The sequence below is a fragment of the Miniopterus natalensis genome, chromosome 5 (genome assembly GCF_054644295.1).
Source record: "Miniopterus natalensis isolate mMinNat1 chromosome 5, mMinNat1.hap1, whole genome shotgun sequence".
NCBI classification, from domain to species: domain Eukaryota; kingdom Metazoa; phylum Chordata; class Mammalia; order Chiroptera; family Miniopteridae; genus Miniopterus; species Miniopterus natalensis.
The window spans coordinates 23,165,244-23,178,668 of NC_142085.1; the positions used below are offsets into that span (position 1 = coordinate 23,165,244).

General features: G+C 44.5%; 1 protein-coding gene across 1 annotated transcript in view; it reads right to left on the reverse strand.

Moving 5' to 3' along the window:
• Positions 1 to 7,049: 7,049 nt before the first annotated feature.
• ELOVL5 (ELOVL fatty acid elongase 5) overlaps positions 7,050 to 13,425 on the reverse strand; it is a 74,084-nt gene continuing 67,708 nt past the window's right edge. Inside the window, exons 6-8 of the mRNA XM_016198046.2 lie at positions 13,192 to 13,316; positions 10,693 to 10,827; positions 7,050 to 8,913 (exon numbers count right to left, since the gene is read on the reverse strand). Coding sequence (XP_016053532.1) covers positions 8,770 to 8,913; positions 10,693 to 10,827; positions 13,192 to 13,316 — 404 coding nt within the window. The 3' untranslated portion in view covers positions 7,050 to 8,769. The remainder of the gene's footprint in view (positions 8,914 to 10,692; positions 10,828 to 13,191; positions 13,317 to 13,425) is intronic.

Sequence of the window (13,425 nt, forward strand, 5' to 3'; positions counted from 1 at the left end):
TCCATTCTGAAATATAGCTGGGTCCACTTTTCTGCGATGATTAAAATGTCTTAGTGATACACTCAGGGCTATTAAAATACAGTGTCCTTCTTGTGTGTGACACGATTACAGCTTCTCTCTCCAAGGGAGGGTGCAGGGGACATCTGCACTCATCATCTCATATTCATTCATTCACAAATTCATTTATTCAAGTATTTCCTATGTGCCAGGCAAGAGAAAAAGCCCTTGTCTTCCAGGAGGGAGACAAATAAACAAATATCTAACAATGACAACGTTACAAAGAAAAATAAAGCCAAGTAAGAGAATGGAGTGTGTGGGGAGGTGATATTTTTGATCTGGTGGTTAGGGAAGGTCTCTTTGTGGAGGTGGCATTTAAGTGGGGAGCTAAGCCATGGAAATAACTACCTGGGGAGGAGCAGCGGGGAAAAAGGCTTCTAGGTGGGAAAGGCTCCGTGAGAGATCCAGCAGAGGTGAGGGTGGCTGAATACATTGAACGAGGGAAAGGGAGGGAGATCTGAGGGGCTCAGGGCCAGCTGAGGGAGGACCTATAGGTCATGGAAAGATGTAGGATTTTATCTGCAGTGAAGTGATTGTCTAGAGGTGGCCCCAAGGCAGAGGGAAGCTAGTGGCCCTAAGGGGTCCATGCTCTTTCCCAAGTACCCACTCATTATAAACTGGAAGCACTTAGGGATTCTGGGGAGAGTCTCTGGGTCCTGTAAAATGGTCACAACAGCTGCTAGGCCCACCCTCTTGGTGGTTTTACAATCCAGATGATGAGCTGTTCTGGCATCCTAGGTCTACTAGGATGAGATTTTTAGTGGAAGCTGACTTCATTCCTGCTAGAACCACCTCATATCATCGCCAACTGTTATGTGGGGATCATAATTCCTTCTGAGTCCCCCTGTAGACCATGTGATCTATATGTATTTCAATCCTAGAGAATCATTCTGAGTTTTTGGTGAGGAAACTTGACAAGGCCATATTGTGCTGTAGTCAATTCGGGCTATTATAATGAAGTACCATAGACTAGGTGGCTTATGAACAATGGAAATTTACTTCTCACAATTGCGAAGGCTGAGTCTGAGAGGAGGGTGCCATTGAGGCTCAGGTCCTGGTGAAGCTCTCTTCTGGGTTGCAGGTGGCTGGCTCCTCATGGTAGCCTCACATGGCACAGAGCGGTGAGAAGCAGGCTCCTGTGGCTCTCATAAGGACACTAATCCCACTCATTGAGGGCTCCACCCTCATGACTTTCTCTAACTCGAATTACCTCCCCAAGTCCGTATTTTAGTGCCACCACACTGGGGAGCAGGGTTTCAACATATGAATTTGAAGGGGACACAAACCTTCAGTCCATATCACATGGCTGAGTGATGGTGGGATTTAAACTCACATCTAACTGGCTGGACAGCCTGTTTTTCTTACTCTGCACCACACTGTATAATCCTTCCTGAGGACTTCCACTCACTCATCAAAACATTTATTGATCGTCTGCTGTGTGTTTCGTGCTGTACCAGGCACGTGTGAGGGGTGTAGACACAAATAAGAGACAGTTCCTGCCCTCAAACATCTTAGAATCGAGTGGGCTATCTAGAATCTCCACTACGTCTCCCAGAATGGAGTGAGGTTATAATGCACAAAGTCCCGCCCCCCTACACGCACACACAAAGGCACGCACACACCCCATTTTAGACTTTCTGAAATGGAGATTTGCCTTATTTTCACTCAACAACCTTGCCAGCTGCCAGACAGGATGTGCCATCGCCATGCATGAAAAGCATTCGTTGACCCATTTGCCCTTGGTTGGCACTGGTAGTACTGTTCACGGTTGGATTTCACTTACACTTGAATCCTTAATTGTCACTTTAAAAAATCTTCAAAGAGATAACCCTATGATGACAAGTTCACATGACAAGTTATTAATATCTGCCCATCATGTGTGGGCAATGCAACCGAGGGCAGCCGGAGCTGCTAAGTCCCTGAGTGCTCACACAATTGTCAGAGCCACGGGCCGGACCCACTCATGCATGGTGATGCTCACTCAGGTGGAAAACAGACCTATCAACAACTTCGAGATGACTTTCTAGAGAAGGCGTAGAATGACCCCTTAGCTTGAAAAGATGAACTACCAACTTAAACACATAGGTAACAATTCCGATATCCTTCCTTATACCTCAAAATAATCTGTTATAAACAGTGCCTAAGGCTATTCTCAGTGCTAGTACTCTGGTTGTTTCCTTCAGAATAGTTCCTAGAATTTATAATAATTTCATTTGTCTTTCTTCCAGAATGAGGTTATCTTTTCATTGTTGTTTCCCCTGCAACTGGCAAAGCGCCCAGAGCAGAGTATGCCCGCATCCTGTTGTCCTAGAATCAGGAGCAGGGGTTGGGGGAGGCAACACATTTCTGAGATGCTATGTACTGATCCCTGGCCCAGATGATTTGGAACCACCTTTCTTTAGCGTCTGGAGAAGCTTAGACTCAAAAGTTTACTGTGATACTGAAAAGAAAAAAAAATAAGTGTTATGTAGCTGTCTAAATAATAGTTGTCTCAATTTATCTTTTTTTTTTCTTTTTTAAGAAATTTGAGTTCCCCCACCAAAAGCTCATATAGCTTGGTGGAAATAATTTGTGTTGAGTAATAGAATTTGAAAGCTGATGCAAAATTGATCAGTGTGCACCATCTTCTTTGCTTACAAATTTGGTTTTTCTTTTAAACATATCTTTATTGATTTTACAGAGAGGAAGGGAGAGGGAGAGAGAGATAGAAACATCAATGATGAGGGAGTCATTGATCAGCTGCCTCCTGCACCCCCCACATTGAGGATCCAGCCCGCAACCTGGGCATGTGTCCTGACTGAGAATCGAACCCAGATCTCCTGGATCTTAGGTCGATGCTCAACCACAGAGCCACACCTGGCCGGGCAAATTTGGTTTTTCTTAATAAATAAGTGACTGTTACTGTAAAGTCCTGTGCGAGACACTTTATATTGCATTTCTGCATTTAAACTCAGCCATCTGAGCTAAGCATGCATACAGGGTGTCCCAAAAAATTATATACACATTTTAAGAGCTGATAGCTATAGATTCTATCACATTTTGAAAATGAAATGCATTTTAATAAACACTGTATTCAAAGTGTGCATACGTTTCTTTGGGACACCCTGTATTTCTCTTTACAATTGAGGAAACTGAGGTTCAGAAAAGTGAGGTGAACTCGCTTTCAGTCCCATGATCAATAGCAAGCCTTTATTCTAACAAGTATGAGATATCACCTCCAAACATGCAGACCTGTTCAAGCACAGATAGGAGTGCGCCTGTGCCCTAAGACACACACCCTATCGCACCCAGGTCTAAAATAAGGGGTGGGATTTAGGGTCTACTTGGGGCCATAACAATTCCCCTCTCTGGTGCCCCTTTAAGAAAGGCACTGTGTTCTTAAGATTTGGATTCCTACTGCTCCCTTATAGGGATATGTGTGACTTTTGGTCTTGGTCTTGAAATACATTTTACCAGGACTCCTACAGCAGATGGCTGGAGCTCCACGTGAACAACACAGTGAGCAGACAGGTGGGTCAACCCCTGGTCACGGGGCCTTCCAAATGACTGACAACCTTAGCATTTCATGCGGGAGTATAGGATGCCTGAGGTTGCTGGAACCTGGGTTGATGTTTTGCTACAAATAGGCACTTGTCTGATTGGAAACACTGTCAACGGGAAGACGTACAATTTGCCTTGGTTAAAACACTGTCAAATTCATCAGTTAAGGGAAATCTGCATCTATGCCCATTGTTTGAACAAAGAATGCCAGTAGCAATATGTGTTTACATAATGGCCTACACATTTCTTGTTTACAAACCAACATGGAATCCCACCCATGGACAGTCCTCAGGTGCCCCAAGTTTTCAGACTTCAAATGCCATGTCTGGTTAGGAGGGATTTTCAGAAGGGCTGAGGCCCCCTTTTAATCTGTCCATCTGACAGATGATTCCCATCAATTTATAACTAAGATGTGAGTCCCAATTCTTGGCACAGTCACTTTCCTGCTCCTCCTTAGCAAGAGGGCATCTGGGCAGGAGGTGTAGCTAAGATGAGTATGTAAGGCATAATTACTACTTCCCCTGGAATATCTAAGCAACATTCTATTCATTTTATCTATGAGCACACACCCAAATTCCACCCTCTTCCTCTTTACCTCTTATATGAAAAACGAGCAGTTTCCCCCATACATTCAATAGTTCAGTGACATGTGCTCTCACTGTCTCAGCCTTCAATCATTCCCTCATGCCCTCTCCTGTGCCTGGAATGCTGTCTCCCAGGGAACCTTCAGTCACCAACTACTGAAATCCAGACTGGCTTTGCAGGCTCAGCTAAGCCCACTGTTTCACAGACTCCTCTTCACACTTTGCAAGAAGAGTTCTCTCTCCCAGACTCTTACAGTTGTTTTCTATCAATCGCGTGGCACTCACCATAAACCATCCGGTGCTGAAGTCATCTGTAGGTATGTTTGATCCCAATGTAGCAAAGGCTTCTGTAGGGACTGAAGTCATTTCTCGCAGATCCCCATTCGCTCGATACACCTTGCTCAGTCCTCTGCACCAAGCCCTCTCCCAGTGGAGCAGGCACATTCTTCAGAGGTCTGGTCAACTCAAGAACATAAATAGGCAATGGGGGTGCAGTAAGCACCGTTCAGGAGAGTCTGGATGATCTGAGAAAGGGACAACCACTGACAGCCATGTGACTGGTCCTCTGCCACCATTACATCATCAGTTACTGGGTCCCACTCTGCTTGTTCCTACAGCTTCCAGTCTGGAGCCCGACATGTCTTCCATGACCTTGGACCATAAGCCGGGTGCAGACATCCCACAAAAACAATGGCAAAAATCAGCCCAGAAGCTTTCTCCCTTTGGGTGAGTGCCATAAGTAGATTGCAAAAGAGAGAAGATGAGCTCCTAAAAATGTCAACGATGACGAAAATGCATTTTAAATCTGTTTAGAATGATAACTAGGGACTGGTGGTACAATGCCATGAGGGCAGAGAACAAACAAAGGCAAGCATTGTCTTCGCCATCAGGGACACCCTTCTCCAAATGAACAGTGTAGAGAAAAATCGGGTTAGAATCTGACATCTCAGGCTGATGAGGGGATAGTAGGAGACACCTGTTTAAAATGAGTTCCGATGAAATATCCCCAGGTACTGAAACAGCCTGCGGGTGGGACTGCTGTATTGCTGTCAGAGCTCTGGAGAAACAATGAACACTAGAAGACTGGAGATCGAAAACACAGCCTTTTTCCAAAAGGGAAATGAAGTAAACTCTAGAAACTGCGGGATGGTGAGTTAACTGTAAATTTCTGGCCATATCTGGAATATAGATGGTGAACATTTTGACTCCTAACGATTGCTGGCTTCTTTTCAACTCTTGATTCAACAAAGAAAGTGTCATACAGACTTCCTTCCCTTTGTGATAGGATTACCAGAGCTACCAGCCAAGGAAATAACAGTAAAACAGTAGCTGACAGTGCAGCTGATAGACCAGTGAGGTGGACTGAGCGGAATACCATCTTGAAGGTAACAGCTAACACTTCAGTAGTTTACTCTGTGCTAGACGTGATTCCAAGGGCTTTTTATATCTCTTATCTATTTAACCCTCCTAACGACCCTATGATGTGGGAGCTCACATTATCTCATTTGGCAGATGAGAACACTGAGGCCAAGTTAGAGCATGTGTCTCAAGGTCATACAGGTAGGATTCCAACCAGGCAATCAGCCCCAAATCCCAGTCTCACATTAGGCTCTCCTGCCTTTCCACATGAATGGCAAGGCTGATAAAAAGAGGGGAAACGGGAGTATCCCTTTTCCATACAGGTGAGCCAACTGGCCCTCTCACTTCCACACAGGAGGGGGAAAAGTGTGGACACACATCTCGCCCTCTCCCCACTCACTTCTCTGAGGGGAGGAGGGCGACGCTCTGGTTGCCAAGCCTGGGAGATGCCACTGAGCACACTTTCTTGGCGTGGTAAGATCAGGGCAGAATTGATACTACAAGGGGAGCTTGTAGTTTAGGTGGGTAAATTCCAGGGCTGATATATAAAATATTTTAATTACCAGCTCACCATCAGACCAGCAATCAGGAGAGAGGCAGCCATAAACCGCTTATGTGGCTGGTATCAGTGATGATAAGCTTATGTAAATAGGATATTAGCCTGGATATTTAGAGAGTCCTATTGTGATCTCAGCTCCGCCAATCCAGTCTTCTCAGTAAAGGATGGGCTATTTTGATTTCCACTAGTTTGGCTTCTATGTCCTGTTTTTTCAATTTGTTCTGGACTTAAAAAGGGGAAAGACAGGATATGATTAATCATCACCAGCAAACCTCCAATCGTCCTTTGTACTTTTCAGATAATATCCCAAATACCAAATGCAGTTTCTGATGACATTTTCAAGGTGATACTGACAAACTAAAAGGGACTCAGATGCCAGAACCAAGCCTACACTGGGAGCTGTGTGATATAAAGTAGATGGAAGGAAGAGGGGCCCCTCATGTCATCACTCCCACTGTGACATGGATGGACCTGAAAGGCCACAATGGGGTGGGCTGGGAGAAGCCAGGATATGGGACAGGAAATGGTCTTTGGCAAAGAAAGTGATAGAGTTTTAGTACCAAGGCGGGACCTCATTACTTTAGAGTAGGGGGTCAGCAAATGAGGTGTACTGTCTGGCTCTCTGCATTAAGAAAGTGTGAACCTCTGGTCTACTTAGGAAAGTGGCTAACAGCCTGGGGTACGGGGAGAGAGGGGGAGAGAAGCAAGAAAGGAAAAAGGAGAATTCTTAGAGTTAGACTTTCGTGGAGGAACTGGGAAAAGGCAGAGAGGAAAGAATTAGTAGGACCAACACCATGCCTTACTGTGTGGAAAGCCCTCCTCGTGTGCGCTGGGCAACATGACCTCACACTGCATTATGGACATCCATCATGTGAGTCCCCAGAAGGTGAAGAAAGTGGATTTGTCTCATCCTTCATAATCGGCAACACAAAAACCACAGACAGCGCAAGCACAGGTAATCAAAAACGTTTTAATGATTAATGTTCAGACATTATTGAAGAGTGTGGGTATATCCAGATGAGCTAAAGCACACTTTGACAGCACACTACTGAATGTTACAGTTTCTGTATTGAAATATGTAAAGACTTTCACAAACTAGTACCTGGGAAGACGTACATTTACAAATATACACATTCTAGACTTGATAAGGTAAATGAAAACAGATGCTGTGACTCCTTCCAACAGAAAACCCACAAGACTAACTAGAGAACCAACTGGCTCCCTATAATATGAATGTGCAAAATTAAAGCATGATATTTACATAAATATCAAACCAACAATTAGTTTATACATTGTCAATGACTTTCTAAGATGTGTCACGAGTGGTTCCATGAATATTTTTCCCCGATGGAGAAGGTATTCAGAGACTAAATGCTGACACTTTAAAATGACACACACACAAGTCTGTATTTGTTTGACCATTGCCTCCGAAAAGGTGTGAGACATGACTTTATAAGTAGTCTATTCTTTTTAAACAAGCGGTTCTGAACAAATCTTTAGATTCTAAGCAGAAAAAATATGACAAGTGCTACTAGAGTTACATTAAACAAATGATCTCTATCCAATTTCCCAGTTCTCTTATGCTGTAGCTATCTGTTTAATTTTACCTTAAATTTTTTTTAGGGAAGGTCCTTTGCCCCCCCACACTTTATTAATTTTGGTAAGCTAGGCACATTTTAAAAGGAAGTTTGTGTCAACATAGATAGCAGTACAGAAATCAATCTGCATCTGGACCCTGGCAACCACTGCTCATCTGTGGGAGTCCGTCAAATGTTATATAATCAGTCCTCGCGCTTGAAAAATCTATCTCCTCTCTCTAACAAGTGGAAGCAAAATGGGCTTTGTTTCCCGTATAAAAACATTGAGCACTTCAGAACTTAAACATGGCCTACTCATCCTACACACTTCCTAAAATCTTGAAGATAAAGAATATATATTTAAGTTTCATCAAGACTGCTTTAGAGCCCCCCACCCCTTTTTACATTATTAATAGTGGCAATCAAAATAAAAAAATAAGATCTGTTAAAAAGTTAAACTGACTGTTCCACTAGAGTTGAGCCTGCCTGATTTAAAGCCAATATTACAAAACCGAAGGTGCCGTTTCTGACTTCACATGTACAAGTCACCTGAAATCATGTGTCACACGCTAGTTCATAAATCATGGTCTTTGATTTTTCTAATCAGAGCTATTGAAAAGGAATCAAAACTCGAAACGTACCCTAATTAAAACTAATAAGCTTTGGGCCCTGCTTTTAAAATTTTAAGGCATGTGTGTTTCTCTACTGTAACATTGTACAAATTTACAATCACATGCATGATCTACAGTAAAAAAAAAAAAGTTTGGATTACAGTGTTTTCAAATTGTGAATCACAATTCAGCACCTATCATGTTATAACTAATAAGGCAACAGCAGTGTCGTATACTACAATAACACTCCCTCCGCGCTGTGGCGCAGGGGTCGGCGAGAGCCCAGAAATGTTAAAAATCTTATGCCTACTTGTCTACTCTATATATGTTTTTTAGGGGTTTTGAAGTGATGAAAAAGGTCCTACGTGAATCACACTATTGTAGGCCGGACTAGGTACAGCAGCTGTTAACGAGCATCGGGCACAACTCATACTGTGCTTACAATCAGACGACGTGGTTTGGAGGTTTGCAACTCTTCAACCTCAATCCTTCCGTTGCTTCCTCGGCTTCACATTGTTTTCCAGGGACGAGAAGCTGTTGGTGTGTCCGTTGGCAGCGGCCAGGGACCCATTCTGGTGGTCCCTCAGGTGCTCTTTCCGTCGGGAGGCACCCTTCTTGTTGTAAGTCTGAAACACACAGGGGCAGATAGCAGCAGGTGACCTGGCACTGTGCTAGGGTGGCACCCCTAACACTAACCCAGTTTCCCTTCAGGGCCCAATGCTATCAAGAAGGAATTTTTGTAGTCGAGCAACCATGAGAACATTTCTGGGTATTTTTTTTGCCACTGGTTTCAATCACTCTTCTGTTTTTTGAGGCTTAGCCTATAGTTCACTGAGTCATGGGCTGCAATAAAAATACTATTTTAAAAATTAAACAGAAAAGTCAATTTACACTTTATTGTTGTGCCCCTTCAGTATCTGGATGGCAGAGGAGAGGGGTTACGTGACCCCACTGGTTTCTCCTAGTCTGTAGTACGTCTTTGGGAACTCATAGCCCTTGTCTTCAAGAAAAGGCTCAATAGGCCCTGGCTGGGTAGCTCTGTTGGTTAGAGCGTCGTTCTGATGCATTTGATCCCCGGTTAGGGCCCACACAAGACTCAACCAATGAATGAAAAATAAGTGGAACAACAAATTGATGTTTCTCTCTAAAAAAAAAAAAAAAAAGTTGCTCTGGTCAGGTTGCTCAGTGGTTAGAGCGTTGGTCTGCACACTGAAGGGTCTCGGGTTCGATTTCCAGTCAAGGGCTGGTACCTGGGTTGCAGGTTCCATCCCTGGCCCCAGGAGGGGTGCATGTGGAAGACAACAGATATGTCTCTCACGTGTATGCTTCTCTCTCTCCCTCCACCTCCCCCTCTTCCACTCTGTAAGAATCAATGGAAAAAATATCCTCGGGGGAGGATTAACAACAACAAAGTTTTAAAAAGTTTAAAAAAAAAAAGATGTGCTCATTACTTCAGCAGCTATTTCGGCCCTTGTGTACAAAGTGCCATGGCTGTTATAAGCAGCTAACGTCAGCATTATTGCACCTTCATGGGGTCCTGTCCTTTAACTCCCTTGTCCTGATGAAACGTCCCAAAGCGCAGCACGCACTACTAGGCCATCGGTATGTGAACTCAACTCCAAGATGCCAGCCCCGGTGTGTGTGAATCAGAGCACAGGAGGGCAGAGGGAAGAGGAAACGTGGCGGGGCCGCCAGGTGGCTGCTGGACATGACCAGGCTCTACTGCCCTGGTGGCCGTGGTCTCTGTCCTTGCCCCTGACCTCCTGTGCCCGCCCTGGAACCAGACACTGCCCACGGGAGCCGGAACATACATCACCCAGGGGTGATGGGAGGCAGGGCAATCTGCAGTGGCTGCAAAGTGGTCAGGCTCCACCGGAGATAATGTGCCCTAAATGGACCCTTCTGTGAGTAAAACCCGCATTACATCATGCACTTGGAAATGAACTGAGCCTCCAAACTGGAGAAGTGGATGTGCAAGAAAACTGGGACAAAGGGCAGATTTCTATCTATAGCTGATAGACTGTGATGGAAATTTCTTCAGACATTTAATTTAACGGTGGCAGCAGGGCTGTGAGACTTCTGACTGAAAATCACTTACCACGTGTCTGCCGCAGGTCTTCAGGGAAGTGATATAGGAACCTCCTGAGCAGTTTTGCTTTTCCACATAAATCCCAAGCCTCCCTTTCCAAAAATCTAGGACTTGGGAGGCCCAGGAAAGATATAGCATCTTCTACATTAGCAGTGATCCTCCCTCCCAAAGGCAGGGACTGCCCTGTCACTGTGACTAAATTAGTGCCCAGTGCCCGGCACAAGGCAGGGCCTCTACATGTCCCCCTTAAACGAACAGGTGAGGGTCTCTGTGATAAAGCCCCAAAGCCCAACTGCCACCGACGAGGGAGACTTACCTGAATGTAGAAGTTTGTGAAGAGAGTGATCAGAGAAATCATGTATCCAATCTGGAAATATAACCAACCAAGAGGGAACGAACACGGCCAGATGACCCCGCAGGTGGTCTGCACGATTGTCAGCACAAACTGAAGCTGATGGGAGAGAGGGGACAGCTGAGCCCATGGTACAGCCCATGGACAAGGGGCCACGCCAGACTGGGCTCTCTACCCTGCACCCCCACTTGTGAATTACACTTAGAACCTTTCTGTAGGTACCACAAACACGAAGCATATGCTAAATTTATCCCAAACTATACATCTTTCTGTATTTGTCTTATATACACTCTTCTTCCCTTCCAAGCTACTTAAACCACCTTTTCTGAAATTCAAGGAACAGTTAACAGTACTGTATTACATCCTTCAAAGTTGCTCAGAATAGATCTTAAAAGTTCTCATCACAAGAAAAAACCTGTAACTATGTGAGGTGATTACTGTGGTAATCATTTCCTAATACATACATATAATTGAATTGCTATGCTGTACACCTTAAACTCATACAACGTTATATGTCAATTATGCTCAACGAAGCTGGAGACAAAAAGAAAATGTTAAAAAAAACAACACAGCCAAAATACACACGGAAACTTCAGGGACATAGTACAGAGAGAGATGCAAGTTTTTTTTTGTGTGTGTGTTTTTTAGGGAGGAAGAAAGGGCGTGGGGTGCATGTTTAAAGGGAACCAGTGATGTCCCTACAGAATGTCCGATCCTGCTGGACACCTTTCCTAGTCCTTAATTGTGTTCCCTTTTGGTTTGGTGAAGGCTGATAAGTAGGTTTAAATTCTTATCGGACTATAATGCAAAGTCCACAGAAAATTTTTGACGAGTAAATCTTGAAAAGCATGTAGAAGTGCTTGAAAAAAATGACGCAAGGGTGTTACCTTGCTGACCAGTTATTCTGTGCCAGAACTCACCCATGCGGCAGGCTACTCTTCTGTCGTGAAAGGTCAACAAGGTGTTTAAAATGACTTAAATTAATGTAAGTGCGGACACGAGTCATCTCGTGACCAGTCAGCAATGTTCGGACACAGAAGCATGTGTATACTGTGACCCGCCAGCAAGGTGTTAAAATAAAGTGTGGCTACCGGAGGAGCATCTTACAAGAGAAGTAATAGCAGAGGGCAGGGTTCTGCAGCTACATTTTGGGCCTAGCTCCAGTGTTACTGTATAAAGAACTGCTTTTTCTTATTTTTCTCTTTTTTAAGGTAAGTACCCTTGGCTGAGTAATAACTAGAGGTGGCGCTTAAAATCTCGGCAAACTGGGTGTTATCTTCTGCCTCTAAGGGCCAACTTCCCCAGTCAGTTCTTTTAAACTCTGCTTCGGTGGACCAGCGGCTGTGTAGTGTAAGCCAATCTCATCGCTGCTCTTCGAGTGTAACACAAGGACTGTACAACAGCTGATGGGAAGTGATAATGAAATGTCAAACACATCAGGAGTTCAGATCGTCTCCAATTCCCCCCCCCCCAGGTTGTTATTTTTAAATATTGAAAAATTACAATCAACTTGGAGGGATCTGAATCCCCTTGGTTTCTTTGGAAAACCTGTTAAAAGGCAAGGGCAGGTATGTGTTGATGTCTCAGCCCCCCGTCAGCTAGTCTGGGCCTACTGCTTCAGTGTCCTCTTCTGCAAAAGGGTAATGATAACATGACACCAGGCTATTGGAACAATTCGTGTAGAACGGCTTACTAAGCACGAGTGCCCAACATAAGTAGACTCCACAATGTCAGCGTTTATCATTAGTAACAGTATGAATGATGAGTTGTGGAAGAACTCATGAGGGGAGAGGAATAGGGGTCTATGAGATACTGCCAGTGAGGGAGTGCTTAAGAAAGGGATGGTGAGAAATGACCACCAGGTGCAAACAGTTGCTGGGGGGCCCTGGCCTGGTGAACCTGGGGAAGGGGGCTTCGTCTGGAGCACAGCAGGTGTCATTCTCACCAACAGGTGCTCCATTACAAGAGAGCTGAAGGGTCACCTGGCACCTGCCTTAGCAAATATACCCGCTGCCTAAGAAGCTACAAGCACCCTGGACTCATGCCCCTCCATGGCTCCTTCTGAAACTCCTGGGAACACAGATAAACAGCTTTCACTTTGGATTTTGGATTGTAATTAGTGGACACCTAGACAGACAGACACACATATGCACACATGCTTTGTTTACAAACGAAGAACAGAGGACTGAACTTCAAGTCAGAAAATTAGACTCCAGTCCTCATTCTGCAACTCAACTAGCTGTATGCCCACGGGAACAGTTTCTCCATTGGTTAAAATTAAGAAAATTTCCCTCTCTGACCATCTCATGGAGTTTTAATTGGAACACATGAGAAAGGGTGGGAAAGGCATATTGTAGGTGCTACTGAACAACAATCAAGCCAGGAAGGCAGCAGGAGCACCCCCAGGAAGAGCTCTGTGTACCCCCAGCAGCGAGTGCTGGGGAAAGAGGCTGAGGCACTCACCAGTTGGCCCTGAGTGATGTACTTCTTCCACCAGAGGTACGGACGCATGGAAGGGACCGAAGACAGACCATAGTACGAGTACATGAGGACATGGATGAAGCTGTTAAGTGTGGCACCAAAATAAGCTGCAGGGACAGAGAGGATTTGGAGAGGAGGGTGCATCAGTGTTTTATTCGGAACAGGTAAAAAAGAAAAACAATCCAAGATCCTTTTTAAATCTGAAATCAGATTATT